Genomic DNA, 25,112 nt, shown 5'->3' with positions numbered 1-25,112 from the left:
TCTGATTTTGTACTAGTTTAGGGTTGAACCTGAAGTTTGGTGTATATTCAGCCCTACCGGTGTCTGTCCTTGGTGCTCTGGTCATGTCCCCGTGTTGTGTTGTAAATCAGTCTGTGTGTTTCCTGCTTTACTTTGAAGGCTCGTGTTCTGGATTTCCTGTTCTATTCTGACGGTCTGTGTCTGTTGTCATTGTGTTCAGCTTGTGTCCTCCAGTCATCATGTGTATTCAGATCAGCTGTTCTTCCCTCCTGTGTGCGATTACCCGATTACCCTGTGTGCGTGTGTGTGTATATATAGTGGGTGTCGGTCTGTGTTCGTTGTCGGCTTGTCTGCGTTCATCCGTGTATCTCTGCGTTTTTGGTATCCTCCGTCAGTCTGCGTCTCTCTGGCTTTCACCCCGTGTCCTGAGGATTTCTAGTTGTTCTTTAGTTTTCCCAGTTTAGGTTTCCGTTAGTATGTCTCATGATTCGTTGTCTGTTCCTGCCACTGTCACCTGTAAATAAACTCTCACTCATATCATCAGTCGGCTGTCTGCATTTTGGGTCCTCCTTTTCCTCCACACCACACGGCTCAACCCGCCAGCCGTGACAGTACGAGCCGACCAAACATGGACCCAGCAGCATCCGCACCTTCCCAGGAGTTTCGGGAGGAAGTAATCGACTCCATTTCAAGGTTGGTCAACCTGTGGCTCGAACGTGAGGGAGAGGAGTTTCACCGCGCTGTAGAAGCCAGGCTACAGCAGCTAATTTCTGCTCACTCCTGGCTACTAGACTCTCTTCACCCGCTCGCACAAGACTTCATTCTTAACGAACTTCACCTCCACCCTCCAGCCGCTACCGCTTCCCAACCCAGCCCGGCGGTGAATGTTTTGCCCGGCCCGCCGGAGGTTTTGCCCGGCCCGCCGGAGGTTTTGCCCGGCCCGCCGGAGCAGTCGGCAGGGAGGAAGCGACGATCGCGCCGTCAGCGCGTCACCCCACAGCCGGATATTAGGACTTCAGAACTGCCGGCTTTGGTGAGTGAGAAGGACCCTTTTTCTGTTTTGGACTGTGGGACAGTTTATTCAGGGGCCTTGTTTTGTGCAACAGATGACAAGGAGACCTGTTTGTTGCCTGTTCATTCTCCTGCTCAGCTGTCTTTACCTCAGTTAGCTTCCCAGCCAGAAGCTCAGTTAGCTGCCCAGCCGTCACCTCCATCTCATTCAGCCTCACTACCCATAGCCCAGTTACAGTCACAGCCAGACTTATTAGACACCATGTTACAGTCCATAGCCCAGTCAATAGCTCAGTTGGTAGGAGACTCATCAGCCTTATTATCAGCTCAGCCATCGTCTTCACCAACTCCTCCTGTACAACAAGTTGAGTCAATCCAACCCGAAAAGAACTATTTTTCATCTGTTCATTCCAAGCAGAGAGACAAACCACCCAATATTGTAATCAGTCCTCAACAGCTGGCCAGTTCAGAGACTGTGACGCACTCCAGGGCCTCCCCAGAGGCTGGGTTTCAGCCCCCAGCCGACTCTGGACCCCTGGAGATTAAGAAGCCGGCTGAGGACTGCACCCGGCTGTCGCTGCCTGAGCTGAGTCAATGCTCTGTGCAGCTGCAGTCTGCTTTGTTCCTGCCAGAGGACTGTGCGCCTGCTGGTTCCGACCTGTGTGTTCCAGGGGCCCCGGTGCCCACTGGTCCAGAGACTGTTTTCGCTGGAGGGCCCGAGGAGCCCGTCAGGCCTCCTGCCTCGTCAGCTGGAGGGCCCGAGGAGCCCGTCCAGCCCCAAAACTCATCAGCTGGAGGTTCAGGGGAACCTGGCCAGCTTCCTGCCTCGTCAGCTGGAGGGCCCGAGGAGCCCGTCCAGCCCCAAAACTCATCAGCTGGAGGTTCAGGGGAACCTAGACAGCTTCCTGCCTCGTTAGCTGGAGGGCCCGAGGAGCCCGTCCAGCTTCCTGCCTCGTCAGTTGGAGGTTCAGGGGAACCTAGCCAGCTTCCTGCCTCGTCAGCTGGAGGGCCCGAGGAGCCCGTCCAGCTTCCTGCCTCGTCAGCTGGAGGGCCCGAGGAGCCCGTCCAGCCGCCTGCTGCAGCTCCAACATCTTCGCCTGGCCCGGCTCCATCACCTTCAGCCTCGCCTGGCCCGGTTCCATCACCATCAGCCTCCGCTTCAGCCGCGCCTGGTCCAGCCTCTGCTTCCGTCTCGTCTGGTGCTGCGAAGGCCATGCCACCTTCAGGTCCCGAACTGCCGCCTCGACATCGGCGGTCATCTGCCAGGCCGCTTGTTGTGCGTCATCGTCGATATGGATGACCTCCCAAGCGCCGCCGCTACCTTCCGCGCGGCCGGCCTCCGGACTTGTGTCGCCACCGCCGTTGCTGTCCGCACGGTCGGCCGCCTGAACTGTTTCCCCGTCGCCGCTGCTGCTGTCCGCACGGTCGGCCCCCTGAACTGTTTCCCCTTCGCCACCGCTGCCTTCCGCGCGGTCGGCTTTTGGATCTGTGTCGCCAACGTGGCCGTTCTCAGAAGATGAATTGTCCTGGACTTCTTAGTTGTCAGCCTCCAGGCTGGCCTCCTGAACTGTGTTTTTGTTCTTGAACTCCAGCATGTGTGTTTGTTTTGGACAATTCACTTGGTTCGCTGGAGCTTGTTTTTGTTCGGTGTTGGTGGCAAGAAAAAGAAACTAAACTGTTACACCAACTAAAGCTTGAAGCCTTTAGATGAAAATGTCAAGATCAATAGCAGCAATGAAATCAGAAAAGACTAAAAAAGGACTGAAACTCAGTTTCAGTTTTTGCTAGTTTGATAAGAATGTGAGGAGGTGCTGGCTAAGATATTTTCTCTAATATTAGAAACTGGAAGAAAGTCTCAAATTGCTTGTCGTTGTAAAAAGAAATTGTTTCTTATCTGTATGTGTTGGATTGAATCATTTATGAAGTACTTAGAATAAAAAACAGAATTACGCTGATTAATTAACAGTGAGATAAGATTTACTGGCTAATATTATTTCATTGGTGTAACAATAAAGTGCATTTTATAGAGTTTAAACTCAGTGTGTTCTTATGGTTTCTCTTTTAACAGTTAGCAGGGCGCATGTGGAGAAACCTCTGTTGTAAAGAATTCTGTAGAACAATTAGCATACTGCTCACTGGATTTATTACTTATAATGAACATAATAAACAATTTTTTACAGCCACTTTGTTTTTTCCTGAGCAGAAGAATTTTTGGCTGTCAAAATAGGCTTTTGGTTAGATAGTAAAAGACTGGACATCTATGCGAAGCTACTCCAGGCATGCCTGTCCAGTGTTGGGAAGGTTACTTTTAAAATGTATTCCATTACAGAATACAGAATACATGCCCCAAAATGTATTCTGTAACGTATTCCGTTACGTTACTCAATGACAGTAACGTATTCTGAATACTTTGGATTACTTAATATATTATCATGCTTTTTACAACAACGTGAATGTACTATTGCTGTGTGATTTATTACTGTTACTGAAGGTCCGCGACTCCGAACTGTAGTAAAGGGACCTCTGACTAATACGGCGGGGTCCCTGTCGGCTCGTAGTCGAAAAATAGCTTTACTTTGTTGTGTGGGTCAACTTTTCTTGCGAGAGACAGAGAGAGGCGTTGAAAGGCTGCTCCAACGGAACTTATTGTTTTCGGAGGAAAACACGAACACGGTGTACAGTCGAGTCTTAATAGCTTACTTACAACTGGGCTCGTCAGGCTCTCTTCTTGGCTGAAGTGGTTATTATTATATTTACATGCTTCCAGCTCCCGTTTAAAAACTCGTACCTTTCCACTCCCCTTTTTCTCCCTCCTTGCGCTCACAGACCCATAACGTGTATGGCAGTCCATTCTCCCTGCAGCACGGACTACACTGCCCATGATGCTACATTCTTTAGAGCTATGCTTGTAGCATTCTGCCTGTTAGCTTAGCACAACAACAACAACGAAAAGGCGCTCTCTCACCCAGGAAACACACAGTCGCAGAGAGAGAGAGAGCGTCGCCCTGTAACCATGGCAACCGTAACGCTGCCGCCTGGAACAACAGAACGTAGCTGTCAAACAAAACCCAAACAGTCCTGACCCGCGACAAAATGAAACAGGAAAGTATCCATTTATTTCAACAAAGTAACTGTATTCTGAATACCACCCTTTTAAACGGTAACTGTAACGGAATACAGTTACTCATATTTTGTATTTTAAATATGTAACGGCGGTACATGTATTCCGTTACTCCCCAACACTGTGCCTGTCACAAAAAGGAAAAAAGAAAAAACACTGCATGCATGCATGTGCGAACCTGCAGTACATTGCACCTGTACACACAACCTTCAATCCTTAAAGGACCTCCAACCAACCAATATATAAAGTCTGATGTCGTGTTACAGTAGGGATCTAAATGCATAATAAACTCAGGTAGGCACTGCATCACTTGCAATTTGTTAATGTATAAATGAATTACTAAAATACTTTAATGCATTCAAGATACTTTAAAATCTTTTAGCTGTACTGTGACTTTGACTGTTTTAGACATAGCTGATATTTACATTATACAAAAAAAACATATTAGGGTGAAATAGTAACAGATGTGAGATCTGCTGCCAAACTCTCATTGTTGGTATTTTCTAAATAAATGTCTAATGTGATTGTTGTTTTCTGTTGCAGGACATGCACGTATTCAAGTCCAGGGAAACGCGTCTGAGTTTGTTCCATTCATTCATTAAAAATGGTTAATAATCAAATAGCTTTTTTGTTTAAATAATTTGAATAACATATGTAAAGTTTAAAAGTATGAAAATCTAATTGTCTTAGTTTTGCAAAGGTAAGTTTAATATTGCACGATGTTATTCATGAATCATGCTTTTTCTAACAGACAGACGGATCATCCTTTTTGCCGTGCAGGTTAGCTGCGCGATTATGTTGTATTTGTTTTTAATTCTAGATGGCTGTGCACTGATTTTTATCTTTCTATTCGATCCTCAAACTTGGGTGAGTACTTTTTTCTGTTTCATTTTGAAAAGGAAAAAGTTCACAGTTTCTTCTCCTAACAAAGGTTATTATAGGTAACTAAAGCTAAGTTTAAAAAGTCAAAATATAACATAGCAAGACATCATTTGAACTTGAAAACTCTTGAATGATACTTTGCACCTTAATTTTTTTTCAACATAGAAAGACAAAACAAAAATAATCTTCCGTAAAAAAATAATAATGAAAACTAAAATACCTTTAATCCCAACAGTAACAGTAGTAAACATCTTGACCTGTAGTTTATTACAAAATTATATAAAATAAATAGTAGAGACAATTGTCAATCGCTTCTAAAGTGTTTCTGTCACTGCTGGGTTGTTTTGCCACACCAAATAAGTGCAAAGCTTTAACAGGATCTAACAATTACTGATTTAAAAATGATAAAATAATCAATCTTAAAAGATTCATTAAATCTCAGGTAAAGGATTTATTTTGGGTCATTAACATGATATATTTAAAAACATGTTTTTCAGCTTCTAAGAGATGAGCGCTTCGTATACCAATGAGACTGTGGTTGTAAACTATCGAGATGCTTTCCCCAAAGCTATGGTCAAGAATGTGATTGTTGTGGTTCTCTGCATCTCCATTAACTACATCAATGTAGCACTTCTTCAAACTTTCTGCAAACAACAGGTATGACATTTCATTAATCACATGGAATAAAAAAAAAATGTGTGCAACAATTATATTTTTTTTGTTTTTGAGGAAGTTGTTGGATTGTTTTGTGTGTTTGTTTACCTATTTTTTTTATCAGTGTTATTCCAAACAATATGGCTGATGTATTATACAGCAGGTCTTAGTTCCATTATTCACTAATTTTTCTAATGTAAGTACTAATTGCTTCTACTTTTCTTTACTTTTGTGTGATTTTCTTCCCATTCTTTAGATCTTTTACATGAATCCACGCTACATCCTGTTTTTCCACCTGGTACTTAACGATATGATCCAAGTAACACTGACCGTCATACTGTTTATCAGCAGCTACATCTTCTTCCAGATAAATGTCTCTGTCTGTTGTGTGCTCATCCTGCTTGCTCTTTTTGCCACTGAAAACACCCCTCTGAATCTGGCTTGCATGGCAGTGGAGTGCTACATTGCCATCTGCATCCCTCTTCGTCACGTCCAAATCTGCACGGTCAAAAGGACGTTAATGTTGATTGGTTTAATTTGGATGACCAGCATGCTGTCTGTTCTTCCTGATCTCTTCATCACCTTGGCCATAGAACCACTGGATTTCTATAATTCTCGTGTGTTTTGCCTCAGAGAAACAGTCTTTCGAAATCCCCACATCATCAAGAAAAGAGATATCACCTATATAGTCTATCTGGTTATTGTCTGGTTTATTATCTTTTTTACTTACTTCAAAATCCTGTTCACTGCAAAAGCAGCAAGTCAAGATGCTACAAAGGCCAGAAATACAATTATTCTCCATGGTTTTCAGGTGTTGTTGTGTATGTCAATATATGCTGAACCTTTGCTGAGGCAAGTCCTGCAGCAGTGGTTTCCTCAAAATTATTCAGATTCCCTTTTTGCTTGTTATATTCTCTTCCAGATCCTGCCACGAGCAATTAGTCCAATAGTCTATGGAGTAAGAGACAAAACTTACAGGAAGTATCTGAAAAGGTATTTGTTGTGTAAAATGGGCCCCTAGGAAATGCAGACTGATGGAGGCAGATTTGGGTTTTTTTTTTTAACTTTAAAATTATTACACACAGTTTATTTCACTAATGATATGTTGTCATGGTCCTGGGCCATGTTGGCCCAGTGTTCTTAGTTTCCTCGTATGTCTATGTTTTATTCCATGCTTCCCCTGCCCATTATGTCTAAGTTCTCCCCGTGCTCTCTCTTCCCCCTGTGTGCCCTCTATGTATTTATGAGCCCTCGTCCCCTTTCGTGTTTATTCCATGTCTCCCCTGCCTGTTACGTTGGTGTTCTACTCGTGCTCTCTCTCCTCCTGTACTTCCTGTTTCACCTCTCCCGTCAGTGTTCAGTTCACCCCGCCCTGTCTCGTCATGATTATCAGTGTCACCTGTGTTCCCCGTGTGTTCCCACTTCCCTCGTTAACCCTCTGTGTATTTCTGTCTGCGTCTCCCTCTGTTCAGTGTGACGTCGTCCCTCATGTTGTGTGGATCTCCCTGTGTCTCTCTGCGTATGTTAGTTTACTTTTCCCAGTTTAGTTTTGTATTTCCTATGTTCTGCCATTCCAGCATTAAAGCTGTGATTTTGAGTTCATCCCCGTGTCTGTGAGTTTTGCGTTTGGGTCCTCCTCCTGCCTGCCACACAGCCGCGCCCTGACAGTACGACGTCACCAGATATGGACCCAGCAGACTTACCCGGGGAGAGCGATCTGATACGTGTCCAACGCCTAGTCGAGTGGATAACTCACACTTCCAATACAAGGGCAAAGATTGTGGGGATAAATGCTATCGAAGCAATCCTCACAGGAAATTCTCATCTCCGCCAGGTCAGAGGATGCTTGGACTTATTGGCCAATTTGAATGAAGCCCGGGAGGCGGCGCGAACTCGGGAAATATCAGACTTGGCCCAGCAGCAACAGACAACAGCCACCCTGGAGCAGCCGCGTCAGTTTCACCGGCCGGATGAGGTTTTGCCCGGCCCTTTGGAGCCATCTGCGGGGAAAAAGAAACGGCATTCACGCCGCCGACGCGCCACCCCACAGCCGGACATTCAGCCTTCTAATTCACCTGTTGTGCTACCAGAAGCTCAGTCGGCTCCCTCGCAGCCCGTCCCAGCTCCGTTAGCTCCCTCGCAGCCCTTCACAGCTCCGTTAGCTCTCTCGCAGCCCTTCACAGCTCCGTTAGCTCCCTCGCAGCCCTTCACAGCTCCGTTAGCTCCCTCGCAGCCCTTCACAGCTCCGTTAGCTCCCTCGCAGTCCTTCACAGCTCCGTTAGCTCCCTCGCAGTCCTTCACAGCTCCGTTAGCTCCCTCGCAGTCCTTCACAGCTCCGTTAGCTCCCTCGCAGCCACCCTCAGTTCAGTCTCCTGTGTCCCCGTTAGCTCAGCCATTAACTCCACCACAAGCTCCATTTTCACCTCTACCATCGCTTCAGTCATCAGTTCGGTCTGCCACTCAGTCGCCCTTAGCTCCATCATCCACACTGCCACCTGTTTCTCTTCCACCGCAACCGTCACTACACCCAGCCACTCAGGCTGCTACTCAGTCCGTCATTCAACCCATAGCCCTGCCGTTACCATACCCTGTAGCTGAGCCACTAGCCGTCCGACCCACAGCCACTTCAGCCACTCCTTCACCCGTTACACCTCCACTACAACCATCACTGCAGTCTCCAGTGTCCCCAGTGCAGTCTCCAGTGTCCCCAGTGCAGTCTCCAGTGTCCCCAGTGCAGTCTCCAGTGTCCCCAGTGCAGCCTCCTTTAGCACAGTCACCCACTCAACCACCAGCACCACAACCGTCACTACCTCTAGTTCATTCCCCTGTGAAGTCATTAACTCCACCACCTACTCCACTCTCACCACCACCGGTACTACAGACAGCAGCTCAGGTCCCCGTGTGTCCAGCAGCTCAGGTCCCCGTGTGTCCAGCAGCTCAGGTCCCCGTGTGTCCAGCAGCTCAGGTCCCCGTGTGTCCAGCAGCTCAGGTCCCCGTGTGTCCAGCAGCTCAGCTCGCACCTGAACCTTTGGCCCAGTTCCCCGTAGCAGTGCGGTTTTCTAGCCAGCTTAACGTTGAGCCCGGGGTCCCAATCCTCTCTGGCTCTACTTCAGCTCCTGCTGGAACCTCGGATGAGCTCATCCAGGACTCCGCGGCTCCCACGCCGCCATCTACCTCGTCCGCTGGGGGTTCCAGTGAGCCCGGCCAGCACCTCCCTGTCTCCGCTGGAGGGTCCGAGAGGCCCGTTCAGCCTCCTGTCTCCGCTGGAGGGTCCGAGAGGCCCGTTCAGCCTCCTGTCTCCGCTGGAGGGTCCGAGGGGCCCGTTCAGCCTCCTGTCTCCGCTGGAGGGTCCGAGGGGCCCGTTCAGCCTCCTGTCTCCGCTGGAGGGTCCGAGGGGCCCGTTCAGCCTCACGCCGCATCAGCTGGAGGGCCCGAGGAGCCTGTCCAGCCGCCATCTGCGACCGCCTCGTCATCACCTGGCCCGGCTACATCCGCCTGTGCTTCTGCTACGCCTGGCCCGGCCTCAGCCTCTGCAACCTCGCCTGGCCCGGCCTCAGCCTCTGCAACCTCGCCTGGCCCGGCCTCAGCCTCTGCAACCTCGCCTGGCCCGGCCTCAGCAACCTCGCCTGGCCCGGCCTCAGCCTCTGCAGCCTCCTCTTCAGAGCCTTCGTCTGCCGCAGCCTCCTCTTCAGAGCCTTCGTCTGCCGCAGCCTCCTCTTCAGAGCCTTCGTCTGCCGCAGCCTCCTCTTCAGAGCCTTCGTCTGCCGCAGCCTCCTCTTCAGAGCCTTCGTCTGCCGCAGCCTCCTCTTCAGAGCCTTCGTCTGCCGCAGCCTCCTCTTCAGAGCCTTCGTCTGCCGCAGCCTCCTCTTCAGAGCCCTCGTCTGCCGCAGCCTCCTCTTCAGAGCCCTCGTCTGCCGCAGCCTCCTCTTCAGAGCCCTCGTCTGCCGCAGCCTCCTCTTCAGAGCCCTCGTCTGGTCCAGCATCCTCATCAGCTGCTTCGTCTGGTCCAGCATCCTCATCAGCTGCCTCGTCTGGTCCAGCATCCTCATCAGCTGCCTCGTCTGGTCCAGCATCCTCATCAGCTGCTTCGTCTGGTCCAGCATCCTCATCAGCTGCCTCGTCTGGTCCAGCATCCTCATCAGCTGCCTCGTCTGGTCCAGCATCCTCATCAGCTGCCTCGTCTGGCCCTGCGCCCACCGGGCCATGGCCGGCACGCCTGGGACTGGAGGGCCGCCGCTGCCGTCCGCGCGGTCGGCCTCCTGAACTGCTCCGTCGTCTCCTTCGCCGCCGCCGCTGCCTTCCGCGCGGTCGGCCTCCTGAACTGCTCCGTCGTCTCCTTCGCCGCCGCCGTTGCCTTGCGCACGGCCGGCCTCCTGAACTGTTTCCGCGTCGCCGCCGTTGCCTTGCGCACGGCCGGCCTCCTGAACTGTTTCCGCGTCGCCGCCGTTGCCTTGCGCACGGTCGGCCTCCTGAACTGTTTCCGCGTCTCCGCCGTTGCCTTCCGCACGGTCGGCCCCCTGAACTGCTCTGTGTTTGGGTTATTTTCTTGGGCTCCGGTGTTTGCTGTGCTCTTCTTTTGTTTTCTGTTCCGAGCCCTCCGTCCTGGGCCCCCGCCGCCCGCCCTGGGTTGTTTTCTGTTTGGTTTTGTTTTTCTGTGTTTGGGCTGTCTGGAGCCAGCCCTTGAGGGGGGGGTACTGTCATGGTCCTGGGCCATGTTGGCCCAGTGTTCTTAGTTTCCTCGTATGTCTATGTTTTATTCCATGCTTCCCCTGCCCATTATGTCTAAGTTCTCCCCGTGCTCTCTCTTCCCCCTGTGTGCCCTCTATGTATTTATGAGCCCTCGTCCCCTTTCGTGTTTATTCCATGTCTCCCCTGCCTGTTACGTTGGTGTTCTACTCGTGCTCTCTCTCCTCCTGTACTTCCTGTTTCACCTCTCCCGTCAGTGTTCAGTTCACCCCGCCCTGTCTCGTCATGATTATCAGTGTCACCTGTGTTCCCCGTGTGTTCCCACTTCCCTCGTTAACCCTCTGTGTATTTCTGTCTGCGTCTCCCTCTGTTCAGTGTGACGTCGTCCCTCATGTTGTGTGGATCTCCCTGTGTCTCTCTGCGTATGTTAGTTTACTTTTCCCAGTTTAGTTTTGTATTTCCTATGTTCTGCCATTCCAGCATTAAAGCTGTGATTTTGAGTTCATCCCCGTGTCTGTGAGTTTTGCGTTTGGGTCCTCCTCCTGCCTGCCACACAGCCGCGCCCTGACATATGTAGTGTTGAAGATCAAGATCAATACTATTTTGGAACTTCAGATTACAGATCTAATAATGATACATTAATCCTTATTAGATCTGTAATCTGAAGTTCATATTTTGAAGTCTCAGCATTAGCCTATTAGATTTTTCAACATATTGTGTATTACATAGTAAGCCCACCATTTGCAATTTGCATTTTGTATTTCTATTTTCTTTTTTTGGTAAGGACTTACATTTCCGTCCACAAGCTATTGTTTAAAAATGTAGATGAAATAAAAAAAAAAAACAAAGTTCTATCAGACCACTTGATATCAGATGTTTTAGACTGATTTTTAATTCCTGTTTATCTCCATGCAGCTAAATCCTACACAAATGGTTGTCCAATCCGGTCGGTAAGTCTGACGTCACTAGCCGTGTCTGGGCCTAAACTCCGCTGCAGGTCCATATATCAAACGATCACTATGGCATTACTGAGAGTTGTATAAAGTCTTTCATCTCTAATAGAATGATCAGCGTTCTGCTCTACCAAGTGTAACAATTGAGTTTAACATCCAGGCATCCAACAGAGTTAGAAGTTAGCAGGAAGTTAGCTCGCTAGCTTCTATCTAAATACAATATAGTGTTACGCCGCAGTCTAGGGGTACAGGAACGCAACATAAGTTTGAAAAGACTGCCCCGCCTTGGTCCCCAAAACCATACACAGAGGGAAACCAATTCCTTAGTGAATCGTGTTTTATTATCTACACTGCAAAAATGAAGCTCCAGGGTGAACAAAGGCCAAAATAACAAATAAAACAAGCTAAGTCAGGAGGAGGTGCTATCTAAAACCCTATGTGAAATCAAACATCAATCAAAAGACAAGCGCTACACCTAACTCCCTAACTGAAATAAACAGGAGAAAACAGTGCAAGAAAAAACAATACGGCAGCTCACCCCTTCTGTTGCAGTGCTATTTACAATGTGCTATTTACAATGAAAGCTAATATACACACTACAAAACTCAGAAAGGCCGCAAAAATCACAGGCACAAAAGTCTCAGGTTTTGGAGGCCAGGGTCAGGTCTGCTGCTGCTGTCAGTGGCTGCCCCGGGACAACTGCTGGTGAGGGATTTGAAAAAGATCACATGGCCAGGGGACCAATCAGCAGCCGTCAGCTAGTCCACTCCGGGACCTGCAAAGACTTAAAGGCACAGACAACAACAGCCACCAAAACAGATTATGGACAGGGCCATAACAATAGCATGTCCTGACTGCAGGGTTTTGGAAACAAATTAAAACGTACAGCTCTGTTATCACTTCCAACATAAATGAAGACAGAAAACTAAACAGCAGTGACATTTGTAGGGTTACTGAAGTTTGGCTAACTGGTATATAATGATGTGCTACGTGACCGCTAGCGACACAGCTATGTTAGCATAATATAAACAAGCTAACTTTTTTTCCACTCGATAAAAGTTAACGTGAGTGTTCTCGGTGGTCAGAAACAAATGTAATCGCATGGCAGGATGCTGTAAAAGGACCAAACTTCAGCCAGGAGAACAACTGAGATAATCCTTCCACAATACGAGGTTAGTCATTCATATACTGCTGCATGGGCTGGGCTGTAGTTACATCCTAAGGTTTTAAAAACTGAGCTTAAATAAATGATTAGCGGTAATAAAAGCCGAGGGAGGTCAACAGGGATCACTGACTGTTTTAGGAGCTTTTTGAGATTAAATAGAAGAAAATACAAAACATGTTAACAACACAAAAGCCATATTAAACGCAGACTACTTTAGGCCCGGAAGTAGGATTCGTCATGTCATCACTTAACGACCGGATAGAGCAGTTAAATGTAAACTAGAAAGGTTGTTGCACCAAAGATCTAGCTATTAGGCTCTTTCACTGTTGGAGTCATGGTAAAGGTCACACATACAAACTAAACCCAGTGTGACCTTTACCATCAGTGCCTAATGAAGGCCAATGAGATTGTTTCTCATCGTGTGACTTGCTATCAATGCACCAAGGACTGCTGAAAATGTCAGTATGTCCCAACAGTCATTGCTGTACAAAGTTAAACCAAGTCAAACATACAAAAAGTTTACTCAAGCAAATGCAATACTTCAATAAGTAAACATGATGCTGGGTGTTACAGTCACTTACACTTCAGACTGTGTGGCCACCCATGGCTCCAACACCATTGTGAAGTTTGCTGACGACACAGTGGTGTTGGGTGCCATCTCCAACAACGATGAGGCGGCCTACATGGATGACATGAAGAATCTGGCATCGTGGTGCCAGGACAACCACCTCCAGCTGAACGTCAGCAAGACCAAGGAGCTGGTGGTGGACTTCAGAAGGAGTCAGCACAGAAACTACAAGCCCATTATCATCAATGGAGCTCCAGTGGAGAGGGTGCAGTCCTTCAAGTATCTTGGTGTCCACATCTCCTCAGACCTGACATGGGCTGCCCACATTCAGGTCCAGACCAAAAAGGCTAGGCAGCGCCTGTATCACCTACGACAACTGAGGAAGTTCAGGGTCTCTCCAAAGATCCTCAGGATTTTCTATACAGGCGCTGTGGAGAGCATCCTCACACAGAACATGACATCGTGGTTCGGGAACAGCTGTGTGAAGGACCAAAAAGCTCTCCAGAGAGTGATCCGTACAGCAGAACGCTGCTGCAGGATTGCTCTCCCCCCGCTTCAGGACACCTACACCAGGAGATGCCGGACTAGAGCAGCGCAGATACTGAAGGACCCGTCCCATCCTGGCAACAAACTGTTCCAACTTCTGCAATCTGGTAGAAGGTTCCGCATCTTCCGGGCAAGGACAGAGAGACTCAAGAGGAGCTTCTATCCCCAAGCCATCCGGGCCCTAAACACACACACCCGCCCTCTCACATCATCTATAATTGACTGAGACAGGACTCTTCCAGACACTAAACCAAGGCACAATGTACATTTCAATTCCTTTAATTTTAAATATGTTTATATTGTCTATCCTGTAAAATAGTCAGATGTCTATTCATATTAATGTACAGAATTCACCTGCTTGCTGCTACTACTGCACATTCACCCAGTTTATATACTATATATATATATATATATATATATATATATATATATATATGTGTATATATATATATATATATATGTGTATATATATACTACTTCCCCTTCCTGCTACAGCGCACAGTAGTATTTTGTGTAGCCTGCTTAATTAAAAAACGTTGGATTATTTTTTCCATGGTGTAATATTGACATTACCCAAAGTCGACTCTCTGCTGAACTTGAGTACTGGCTCCACACCCTGAAGAAGCATTGCTAGCCAGGCCCCTGCTGTCAGTGAATTACAAGGCAGCTTAGCCACTGTTAACTCTCCCCCAGTAAATTGTCCCAAGCAGCTTCCAGTACGCCACCAACCCATTCAAACCTGAAATACATTTTCCCCACTCTGTGACACACCGGCTAAGGAACAAACTCTGGTTATTGGAAAATCTGTTTTGAGAAACATAATGTTAGATGGTAAATGGACTGATTCTTATAGAGCGCTTTTCTACTCTCCTGGAGTACTCAAAGCGCTCTGTACAACATACCACATTCACTCAATCACAAAAGCACTTCCTTCTGAGCTTTTCACTGCTTACTAAGTACCATTCATACACATTCATAGTCCAGTGGATGCATTGGAGAACAGCTTGGCGTTAATATCTTGCACAAGGATATCTGAAATGCAGATTAGGGGGAGCCATGATCGAACCACTGACCAGTAAACAACCTGCTCTACTTTCTGAGCTAGGGGGGGCAGCTCTGGTCAAATTTATTTACATTTATTTGAAGAACTGGTGTTGGGAATCCAAGCCAGGTTTAAGTTGCTTTACTTTTTCAGCAGAGTCCCTCCCTGATAGCAGCCTTCAGTATCAGCTTTTCTTTTTTACAGCTGCCATGACAGAAATTAGCCACAGTTGGTTTTCAACCAATAAATGATTATATATTATATAATCGAGATTAGATGGTGCTGCCACTCTAGGTGGAAAGAGAATTACACTTTATTAATTCTTTTTGTGGAGGCAGACAACAAATAATGCATTTTAAGGTAAAAGCGAGGGTCCATATAACATGCCTGCCATAGGTAGTATTATTAGAAGGCATAGCTGTCAGGGTTCTGTGTGCGGGCAGACGGACAGGAGGATCCAAATGTAGGACTCGGACATTGAATTGAAACTCAAAAACCTCAGCTTTATTGCTGGTAACTAAACATGAACTGACACTGAATCACTGGAAACTGAAACACACAGGCAAGTCTGACGGCACGACGCGACACTGAACAAAAGCGAACACAGGGCTAATATACACAGGGGAGTAATCAGGGAATGGAAAACAGGAGGGAGACACAGCTGGGAGAGATTAGGGTTAACGCGACAGGGGAAGCGAAGCTGGAAACACTGACATCAAACATGAACATGAACCTTCAAAGTAAAACAGCAAACAAGACACACTAAACAAAGACACGGACTAGACAGAGAGAGACAGACTAGACACTGAACTAAACCTGCAATAAACATGAGAACACAAAACCTAAGAACTAATCCCTGAACAAGAATAACTGAAACATAGATTAATAATAATAATAATAATAATAATAATCAACAAAAGCACCACACGAGAATAAGAAAAGAATCTAAAATGCAAAATCACACCAAAACATGAGAACTTAAAATACTGGGTCAAAACTGACCTAGAACCGTGACAATAGCAGACATTTTTATTACTATACTATGGATGATACAGAGCTTTATCCAATTTCCTTCCTAAAAACATCAGATAGAACTAAAGTTATTGTACTCTGTCCTAAAAATCCTAGAAACAGCTACCAGCTAGCTACTGCGGATGGCATTACCTTGGCCTCCATTAATACTTATCTTCAAGAAATCTTCAGTTGATCTAAAATGCAAGAGAACTGACAGGCACTATATTGGCTTCTCTTCACTGACTTCCTGTTATATCCAGAATTGAATTTAAAATTATTTTCCTTCTTGAATAACTAGGGCCAATCTTATCTTAAAGACCTGATACAACCATATCACCCCAATATAGCACATCTCTCTCAGACTGCAGGCTTACTTCTGGTTCCTACGATATTTAAAAGTAGAATGGGAGGCAGAGTCTTCAGCTTTCAGGACCCTCTTCTTTATGAGGCTTCCCGTGATGCACTGATCATTTCCTCTTCTCTCAGCTTTTTTCACTTACTGTGTTTACACACCATTCTGCATTTAACCTCTTTCATAGTAGAAAGAGAATGGAAATGAATTGAAAAAGATGATGCTTGTAAAGATGTTTATGGAAAAATCAGCATACTGCTCACACGACTCATCACCCTAGTAGCCCTGATGAGTTTACAGTCTCACACCTGCATTACATCTGCATCTGAACTAATAATTCTGAATCCTTGAAGGACCTCACACCAAACTTCATATAAAATCTGATGTCATGCTGCTGTAGTGATCTAAATGCATAAATGCAGGTAGGCACAACATGGCTTGGAATGTTTTAGTATACAAATTAATTACTGAAGTACTTCAGTGCAAATATGTTTTAAAAGCTTGTAACTGTGCTCTTGGACTTTGTTCAGACATAGCTGACATGTTAGCCAATGTTGAATGTCTTGAGCTCCACGTAACTATGAAATGCTACACCTTTTATTGGTGTATTTTCTTGATAAAACCTTAATATGATGTTTTTCTTTCTGTTGCAGGACACATTATACTTTTTGTAAGGCTTTTATCCATAATTCCAGCAAACAGTTTGAGTGTGCTGGATGAAGTAATCTTTCATTTAATAAAATGTTAATAACATAACCATGCTGTTTTAGAAAAAGCAAAATAAATTGTAAAGCACATTATTAGTTTTGGTTTGCCAAATTATGATTATTGACCTGCTGTTCCTAACCACAGGAGTTGGTCCACAAAAATGGCAGATAAAGTCCAGTGTGCCAATTCAAATTTGTGCACAAAAACAGTTTGCTAATTGCCAAGAAAACATTTTTAAACAAAATTCTAAAATATTTGTGTTTTCTTGTTTTTATGACAGGTGTTCTAATAAATCTATAAGAATCAAACATGCAATGCTAACCATATTGATCTTGTCCTGTGCACACACACAAGGAATCCCAGGACACCATAAACCTGTATAAGATTATCTGCTGCATTATGTTGGTGTTTAGATGCAAGCAGGTAAGTACCACCTCCAACTACATTTTGCTTTTAACTATATTCTGACACCATTGTCATGATGTATATGCAAATGTACATTATATAGGCCTGCTTGAGCTCTTCTTGAAAACTGCAGCTATTTACAAATGATATTGTTTTTAAATGTGTAAAACAGGGTTTTCAGCTGATAACACACTAACATGTTAAAAGAGATAGACATTAATTTACACTTCAGTTTAGAAAAGTTTAGAAAAAATGTAGATGAAAAAATAATCAAAATTAAATTATATAGTCCTTTCCATCATCATGCTTCAGTTGAATGTTAAAATTATACTTATTATATAGATATATTTACTCTTTGCTTCAGAGGTTATGCAAGTCAGGCTTCCTTTTTCTTACTGCACGGTCTTTCAAAGGTTATAAGTAAAAAACTCATATACAACACAAGCTCTGCGATGTAAAACAACATGAGGGAAAGAGCAATGCCTCATGTGTGCCTGTTTTGTGAAGTTTGATCAGCCCTAAATGTTCATGTATGTTTATTTTTTATTTTATATTATAAAATTGTCTCTGGTTGTTTTAGTATTATTAATATTACCAGTATTATAATTGATGATTACCTTTTCAAAGTAACTTTACCATAAGGGGCCAATACCTGCAACTCAACAAGGGCTCTTTAATTTTCTTTAATAAATTGTGTGTTTTTTTGTTTTTTTTCCCTTTTTGAATTTCTCTAACATTTTTCTCACAATGTTGTTTTTTGAATGTCATCTTTTACAGTGATGAATTCATAACTTGTAGGGATGTCATGATAGCCTTGATATTTAAAAGTGACATAATGATAAAATGATGAAATTATGATAGCATTGTAAGTAAATGTGTAACTGGTTAATGACATTTTCTTAATATAGAAGCAAATCACAACAACAGTTGTCCCAAGCTCCTTATGTAAAGCTTTTCTATACTGATGGTTGCAGACTTTTTCACCATCTCAGTGAACTTGTACTGAGATGTACTTGTCAGTTAATGCGTTTGCCAAAAGGACAAAGTGCCACTTTTACCACTCGAATCACAAATTTAAAATCTTTAAAATCTTTATTTTCATGCACTTGTGAATTACTCAGTGGAAATGTGATGGAAATATTACTTATTACTTAAAAATATAATATTTATTGTTTCTTTTCAGCTGTCACGAGATGAATGCATCATCTGGCAATGTGACTGTAGTCTTACAGTATCGAGACTCATTTGCTAAAGCTGTGACCAAGAATTTGATTGTCGTGTTCCTTGGCATCTCCATCGGCTACATCAATGCCAACCTCATTCACACGTTCTGCAAACACCAGGTCTTGTAGTCTTTCTTTCATGACCACTTATGTATTCAGTAGGGGTGCAACGATACACAAAATTCACGGTTCGGTTCGGTTCGATACTTTGGTGTCACGGTTCGATATTTTTTCGATACAAAAAAAAATGTTCATGCCTTTTTAATTTGTCATTTATTAAAATTATAAATATATATTTTAACTCAAAAGTACAGTTTTTAAATTTAACCCTAACCCTTGTGCGTGTTTTTTATTTTGACAGCGAATGCGCACCTGCGGACCACTTATGTGCAGCCCTGGTTATTTAGCTCGTCATATTGCAGCCACAGAAATTCTTTTGTCCATGAAACCATAAAGCTGCACTTTCTTTTTGCCTTATAGTCTGATTTGTCATAACTTCTCCGTTTTGTGGTAAGCTTTTCTTTGGCTGTCACTTCTTCACCCTGACCTGTCTTATTTGGCTCAGCAGAACTAAAATATATATCCTGCTGCTTTTACACACACACTCACATAAGCTCAGCGATTCTCTGCACGATTAACCTCTCACATGTTTAAGCTTGCTGTGGGAGATTTCACTTGTCATGTTTGCATAGTAAGCTAACGATTAATAAGACAATGTCAGAGGAATTGGTGCACAAATTATCATCACTCACAGATCAGTGCTGTCGCTCTCTATACACAGTTCGCACGATTGCAAAGTGAAAGCAAAAAAACAAGCGCAAATTCAAACGCAATTTCAATATGTCACATATTGACAGTGGCTCACCGATGCCAATGACATAATTACCCAGCTACATTTCTGAAAGAATGCAAAAGCATTGACATATATTTTTCCTTCCTACAATAGCCCGACTGGAAAAATTGCTAGCCCCGGGACGTCGGGCTAGCGATATTGCAAGCCCTGTATCTGATTGAGGAATCACTCATCTTTGGAAAAGAGAGTTTATTACAGAGAAATGTCTCTTTCCAAAATAAAAGCTATACTATCCGCTTCTTCTGGGCTATATTCTCAGCAGCATAAGGAGAATCAGTGCTAACAGCTGTCTAAATGACTCGGCTAAAGTTAGTAGCATGCTTGTTGTTTTTGTCTTTGCACTAGGATGATGTCGGCGTAAATGTGCAGTCATATTCGTTGTGTTCCCACTAGTGCTTTCAGGTTAATCTCGTTGAAATGACCTTAACGCCACAACACGGCAAATCTCCGTTAACGAGCTACCGCCGATCGCCCCGTGCATGGGGCTAGACGGCCAACACGTTAACGAGCTAACTGCGCTAACACACTAGTTTCCACCCATGTAATTGAGCATTGCATGGCACATCCAACATACTGTTTTACTTTAGTCCATGACTCGCTTACCTTCAGGGTCATACGTCACATGAAAACCAAAATAATTCCAAACGCCAGATCTGAATGAGGGTGGGGGAGGTCCATGTTGTAAGGAGAGCTTAACTTCTGTCTTGCTAGTTTGCCCTGCGCTCTTCCTTCTGACTATGCTGTCTGTGTTGAGCGCTCAGTGGATCTGCGCTCGACAGTGCAGCCTAGGCGGAGTAGTCGAACGCAGATTCACTCAGCGCTCAACACAGACAGCATCGTCAGAAGGAAAGTTGATAAAATAAATTACAAATGTTGTATTGTTCGATACATATGCGTACCGAACCGAAAGCACTGTATCGAACGGTTCAATATCGATACGAATATCGTTGCACCCCTAGTAATCAGGCATGAAGCTTTAAACAGGAAACAGGAAAGTCCCAGTGAAATCCGATCTCTTTAACAGGATGACCTGTACAAAGTTGAAATCATACAAAATCAAAACTAATCTGGAGACACAACCAGTGTGTCAAAGCATCAGTGCTAAATGACATCTCACGCATAATGATGAGATGCAACCAGTATCTGTGGAAACGGTGTCTACATGTCTCTTAAGAAATTGCACCATTTGACGATATCCATCCTTTTCTACTGCTTGTGGTTGAAGGGGCACTATTCAAAGCAAAGATGCCTTGCCTTTCAAAATTGAAAATTTTAAACGTGTTGCCTAAACAGAATTGTTTTCCAACATTGTTTTCCTATACCTCTCCAGATTTTCTACAAGAATCCCAGATATGTCCTCTTTATTCACCTGGTGATCAATGACATGGTCCAAGTGATGCTGACTGCCATCCTGTTCATCATCAGCTACACGATCTACAAACTCAATGTCTCCGTCTGCTGCATCTTTATGTTGCTCGCTCTCTTCACCACTGAAAATTCCCCTCTGAACCTGGCTTGCATGGCAGTGGAGTGCTACATAGCCATCTGTTTCCCCTTGCGTCATGTTCAGATTTGCACTGTCCAAAGAACTTTAATCTTGATTAGTTTAATTTGGATGATCACAACATTGTCTGTCCTTCCTGATCTATTCATCACCTTGGCCACAGAACCCCTGGATTTTTTTCATTCTCGTGTGTTTTGTCTCAGAAACACTGTCTTTCCACATCCCCTCATCATCCAGAAGAGGGATATTACATATGGAGTGTTTCTACTTATAGTTTGGGTTACTATCATTTACACGTACCTAAAGATCCTATTCACTGCCAAAACAGCAAGCAAAGATGCCAAGAAAGCCAAAAACACAATCCTCCTGCACGGGTTTCAGCTGCTGCTGTGCATGGCAACATATGCAGCTCCCCACTTAACAAATGCTCTGCAGAAATGGTTTCCTACGAATTACACTGATTCCCTCTTTGTGATCTATGTTACAGTTCAAATACTGCCACGATCCATCAGCCCCATTATCTACGGCATTCGTGACAAAACTTTTAGGAAGTTCTTGAAAGGGAATCTGTTGTGTAAAATCACTGTACATAAATCAGACAATCAAAATAGGTAAAAGTGAATGTCCTGGCCCCTATACCTCTGTTCAGTTCATTCAGTCATGTAAGTTGAAATGCCATGAACATCTAATAAAAATCTTGATAGCTTGATTAGTCTTATATATTAATTGGTATTGTTATATATTTATGGTTTTTATATTGTTAATTTGTGTATGTTGCGGGGCGTGGTCGGCCGCAGCAGGGAAGGTGGACGCACCTGCGCAACATCGCAATCACACCTCACCAGGTTAAAATCTGTGCTCTGCCTGCTGTTGTTGTAGAAGTGTTCAGCTGCACAGCTGGAAAGCTGCAGCTGTGTATGTAACATGACAGCAACCGATAAATAAAAGAATAAAGATGCTGGAAAGCATGTTCATGTCGTCGTGGACATTTACAGTGCATAGTACTGTATGTGCAGATGATAATTATAATCATTCAGTTATCTTGTTTAAGGAACTTTTAACTGGATTTAAAAGCTTGTGTAATTGTAAACAATTTTATGTTTGTTTTTGTAAATACCTTTTTCTTTTTTCACTTAATTTGAATCCATGCTTCAAATTTCCATGTTCTTTTGATAAGCAGCATAATTTTATTTATATTTAGCAATAATTAAAATCCTTTATCAGAGAGCTTTTGTAAAGTCTGTCAAAATTTAAATTTTTGCATGAGGTACAGTTAAGTACTCCTTTAGGGTGCAAACAGTGAAAAATGTATTTGCAACACTTGGAACATTTTGTGATGAGCAACAACTGCTGTGGATCATTTAGGACATATATGTATGTTTAAAGCTGAAGCCACTAAACATGTCTAATGTCAAGAAAAACGTTTGTGTAATTATCAGAATTTATGCACTGATTAGCTATCTGGTGTCAAGTTAATTATAAGCAAAAGAAATCTGGCTTAAATAGTCCAGACTAGAACTGTAAGTGAACTCTATGCTGACAACCTTTCCAAAAGCTGCCTTTGGTTACATGCATGAGGAGAAAGAATTAGTTTTGGCTGTAGAGAAGTCCTTCCTTTAAATAAATAGTTACTGATGCAAGAACTGATTTCCCTCATTTAAATCAAATACACAAAGTTGTAGTGCATGTAAGATTACAATTTCAAACACAATGAACATAACTGTATACAGTTTAACCCTGCTTTTAAAAATGTTACAGGTTAAAATATGTCTTGCCGTTAAATTAGAAAAGTTCATTTTGTGTAACAGAATTTACATTTCTACAATAAAAGTGATAAAATTCTGGTGTTCATAACATATCTCACAATATTTTATAGTTCTTTGTGTGAATGATGTAAATGACTCCCCTGCTTGTTAAACCTTTTCGCCATTTGTCCGGTCTTTTATTTCACCCTTCAGCTTTTCTGCAGTAATCCCAGGTTTTTACTTTACATGATGGTCAATGACATGTTTCGTGTGACCGTGTGGATGTTTGTCATCAGCTACACAATCACAAAAATCCCGGCCTGTTGTATTCTCCTCCTGCTTGTTCTCTTCATGTTGGCTTTGAAGAGAGTAAGAATTTATCTAATGTATAATTTAGAATTATTTTTAAAAATTCTCAGATCTCATTGGGCTTTGGATAAACTGTGCACACATGTATCACAAATCAACCCCACCCGCCACTGTCCATGTGTACTCACTCTGTATAAAAAGGCTGCTGCAATACCACAATCACATTAGGATCAAAATCCATTCAAGGTCAGTACTGTCATGCTTCACTTCACACTTCTTTTATTGGAAATGAAAAAAGAACCACCACAGAACTGTTCACAATGTAACACTGATCATATTTGCTGTACTTTGCACCGTTGACTGTTTTTTGCCCCTGAAACAGGTTCTTTGGATGCTGATATGAATTTGACACAAGTTGACAGCAATGCAACAATAACTTTGAATTACTGGAACACATTTGTCAAAGCTGTTGGCAAGAATGTGACCGTTGTTGTGTTGGGCATCACCATAAACTACATTAATGCCACCATGATCCACACATTCAACAAGTATCATGTGTGTAAAGTAGGCCTGCTACTCTACTTTACCTGTCAAAGAGTTGTCATATTTTGTTATCTTTATTATTTTTTATTTTAAGTTGATTTTTTTTTTTGTTTCCAGCTCATGTTCCTTTGGTTCGAAGGCTGAGCTTGTCTGCTGTACAAGAATATCATTTAGAAATGCTTGCTTTTGATGTAGACCTTATTACTTTCAATGTTAGCTTATTTTTGGATATTATTTGGGTGTCTCTCTACTAACTCAATAATTCACCTCTATGTGATTTATTGTTTCTGTGAAGCAATACTTAAATCTAATTTTAATATGTACATGTTTTTACAGTAACGCTGTCTGAAAAAATGTCTTTTTAAATCAACTGTTGTTTTAACATCTGCCTTTCTTTAACCTTACTCTAAAGATATATTCTAAACTAATAATTAATTATGTCATTTAAATCAGATCTTCAGGTTGAACCCTCGCTACATCCTGTTCATCCACTTGGTGTTAAACGATATCATCCAACTGTCAACCAGCATTTCCCTCTTCATCTTCTCGTACGCATTCCACACCATCCACGTCTCCCTCTGTTTGTTACTCATCTTGCCGGCGATCTTTACCACACAAAACACTCCTCTTAATATAGCTTTTATGGCAGCAGAGTGTTGTGTTTCTGTCTGCATCCCTCTTCGATACAGCTACATATGTACAGTCAAAAGAACATATATTGTAATTGGAATAATCTGGGCAATAAGTTCACTTTCCATTTTGCCAGATCTGTTCATTCTCTTGGCCGTTGAGTCTTCACAGTTCTTACAGTCGAGAGTGGTCTGCAACAGAGATTCTGTGTTTCGGAGCAGCTATAGTGTAAAGAAGAGGGATGCATCCCACACACTGTTTCTGGTGCTAGTTTCGGTCACACTGTTGTACACTTACTGCCAAATTTTGTTTGTGGCTAGATGTGCTGATTCAGATACTAAAAAAGCAAGAAACACCATCCTGATTCATGGGTTTCAGGTGCTGTTGTGCACAACGGTTTATGTGCAACCTCCGTTAATCAAACTCCTGGTATACTTTTTTCCTGAAGGGCTAAGTGACATAAACTTTGCCACTTTTGTTATTAACCAAGTTCTCCCTCGCTTAGGAAGTCCTATAATCTATGGATTACGTGACAAGACTTTCAGAAAGTTCTTGAAAAGGCATTTGTGTGCAGTGAACAACCTTCCAAAGATAATACGGTCGTCATAAAACAGCAATACATATCCAACTCATATACTGATTTTAGATGGGAACATATTTTCAGCATGTCATTTTGTATAACCTCTGCTGTTTTCATAGCTGAACTACATTAAAATATTTAGTGTAAATATAATGTTGTTTAACACAATCAAGGAGGAAGTTGAAAGATTATAAACTCTGCACAAAAGCTTATATGCAATATTATAATTCATTTAAAAGTTTTTAATCAGATAACAGGTCTGTGCATGATGTGTGACATATATTTGGGTGTCCTTGGTCACTGCTGGGTCAGGCCTTGGGTAGCACTAGAGACATGGCACTCATTTCTGAATTGACATTTTTTAGAGAATTTTATTTAAAATGTGGTTTTCCCTCTTTTTACCTCCACACCTGAACTGAGGCTTATTGATGGTACTTCTTTTGGCTCTTCAGATTTTTTTATTCTTAAATAAATTTATTACCAAAAAAGTTTTGTGTAAAAAGAAATACTAATGTAATCAAAATTATGATTATTTATATGTCTTACGATATATGACAACAAACATGGAGCAAGAAAAAAAGGAGGTGAAAAAAAGAAAGAAAAGCAGCTTCAGCTCCTGGGCAGGAACCGGCTCCAACC

The 25,112-nt window shown here is 43.3% G+C and overlaps 3 protein-coding genes across 3 annotated transcripts; all 3 read left to right on the top strand.

The window, feature by feature from the left end:
• Positions 1 to 5,500: 5,500 nt before the first annotated feature.
• Positions 5,501 to 6,668, top strand: LOC146710364 (odorant receptor 131-2-like). Its single transcript, XM_085458001.1, has 2 exons — positions 5,501 to 5,650; positions 5,904 to 6,668. Exons 1-2 carry the CDS (start codon positions 5,501 to 5,503, stop codon positions 6,666 to 6,668), a joined length of 915 nt encoding a protein of 304 aa, XP_085314127.1.
• An 11,611-nt stretch (positions 6,669 to 18,279) lies between these two features.
• On the top strand, positions 18,280 to 21,281 carry LOC146710363 (odorant receptor 131-2-like). The gene is made up of 2 exons (XM_085458000.1): positions 18,280 to 18,429; positions 20,493 to 21,281. The coding sequence occupies exons 1-2, from the start codon at positions 18,280 to 18,282 to the stop codon at positions 21,279 to 21,281; spliced, it is 939 nt and encodes a 312-aa protein (XP_085314126.1).
• A 1,838-nt stretch (positions 21,282 to 23,119) lies between these two features.
• LOC146710362 (odorant receptor 131-2-like) lies at positions 23,120 to 24,502 on the top strand. Its single transcript, XM_085457998.1, has 2 exons — positions 23,120 to 23,275; positions 23,717 to 24,502. The coding sequence occupies exons 1-2, from the start codon at positions 23,120 to 23,122 to the stop codon at positions 24,500 to 24,502; spliced, it is 942 nt and encodes a 313-aa protein (XP_085314124.1).
• The last annotated feature ends 610 nt before the right edge of the window (positions 24,503 to 25,112 follow it).

Source organism: Copadichromis virginalis, linkage group LG5, assembly GCF_057382275.1.
Source record: "Copadichromis virginalis isolate Kocher_CV1m ecotype Utaka linkage group LG5, C_Virginalis_male_GT1.1, whole genome shotgun sequence".
In the NCBI taxonomy this organism is placed as follows: domain Eukaryota; kingdom Metazoa; phylum Chordata; class Actinopteri; order Cichliformes; family Cichlidae; genus Copadichromis; species Copadichromis virginalis.
Note: the sequence above shows the minus strand (reverse complement) of the source record. Positions and strands in the feature narration are given on the sequence as shown.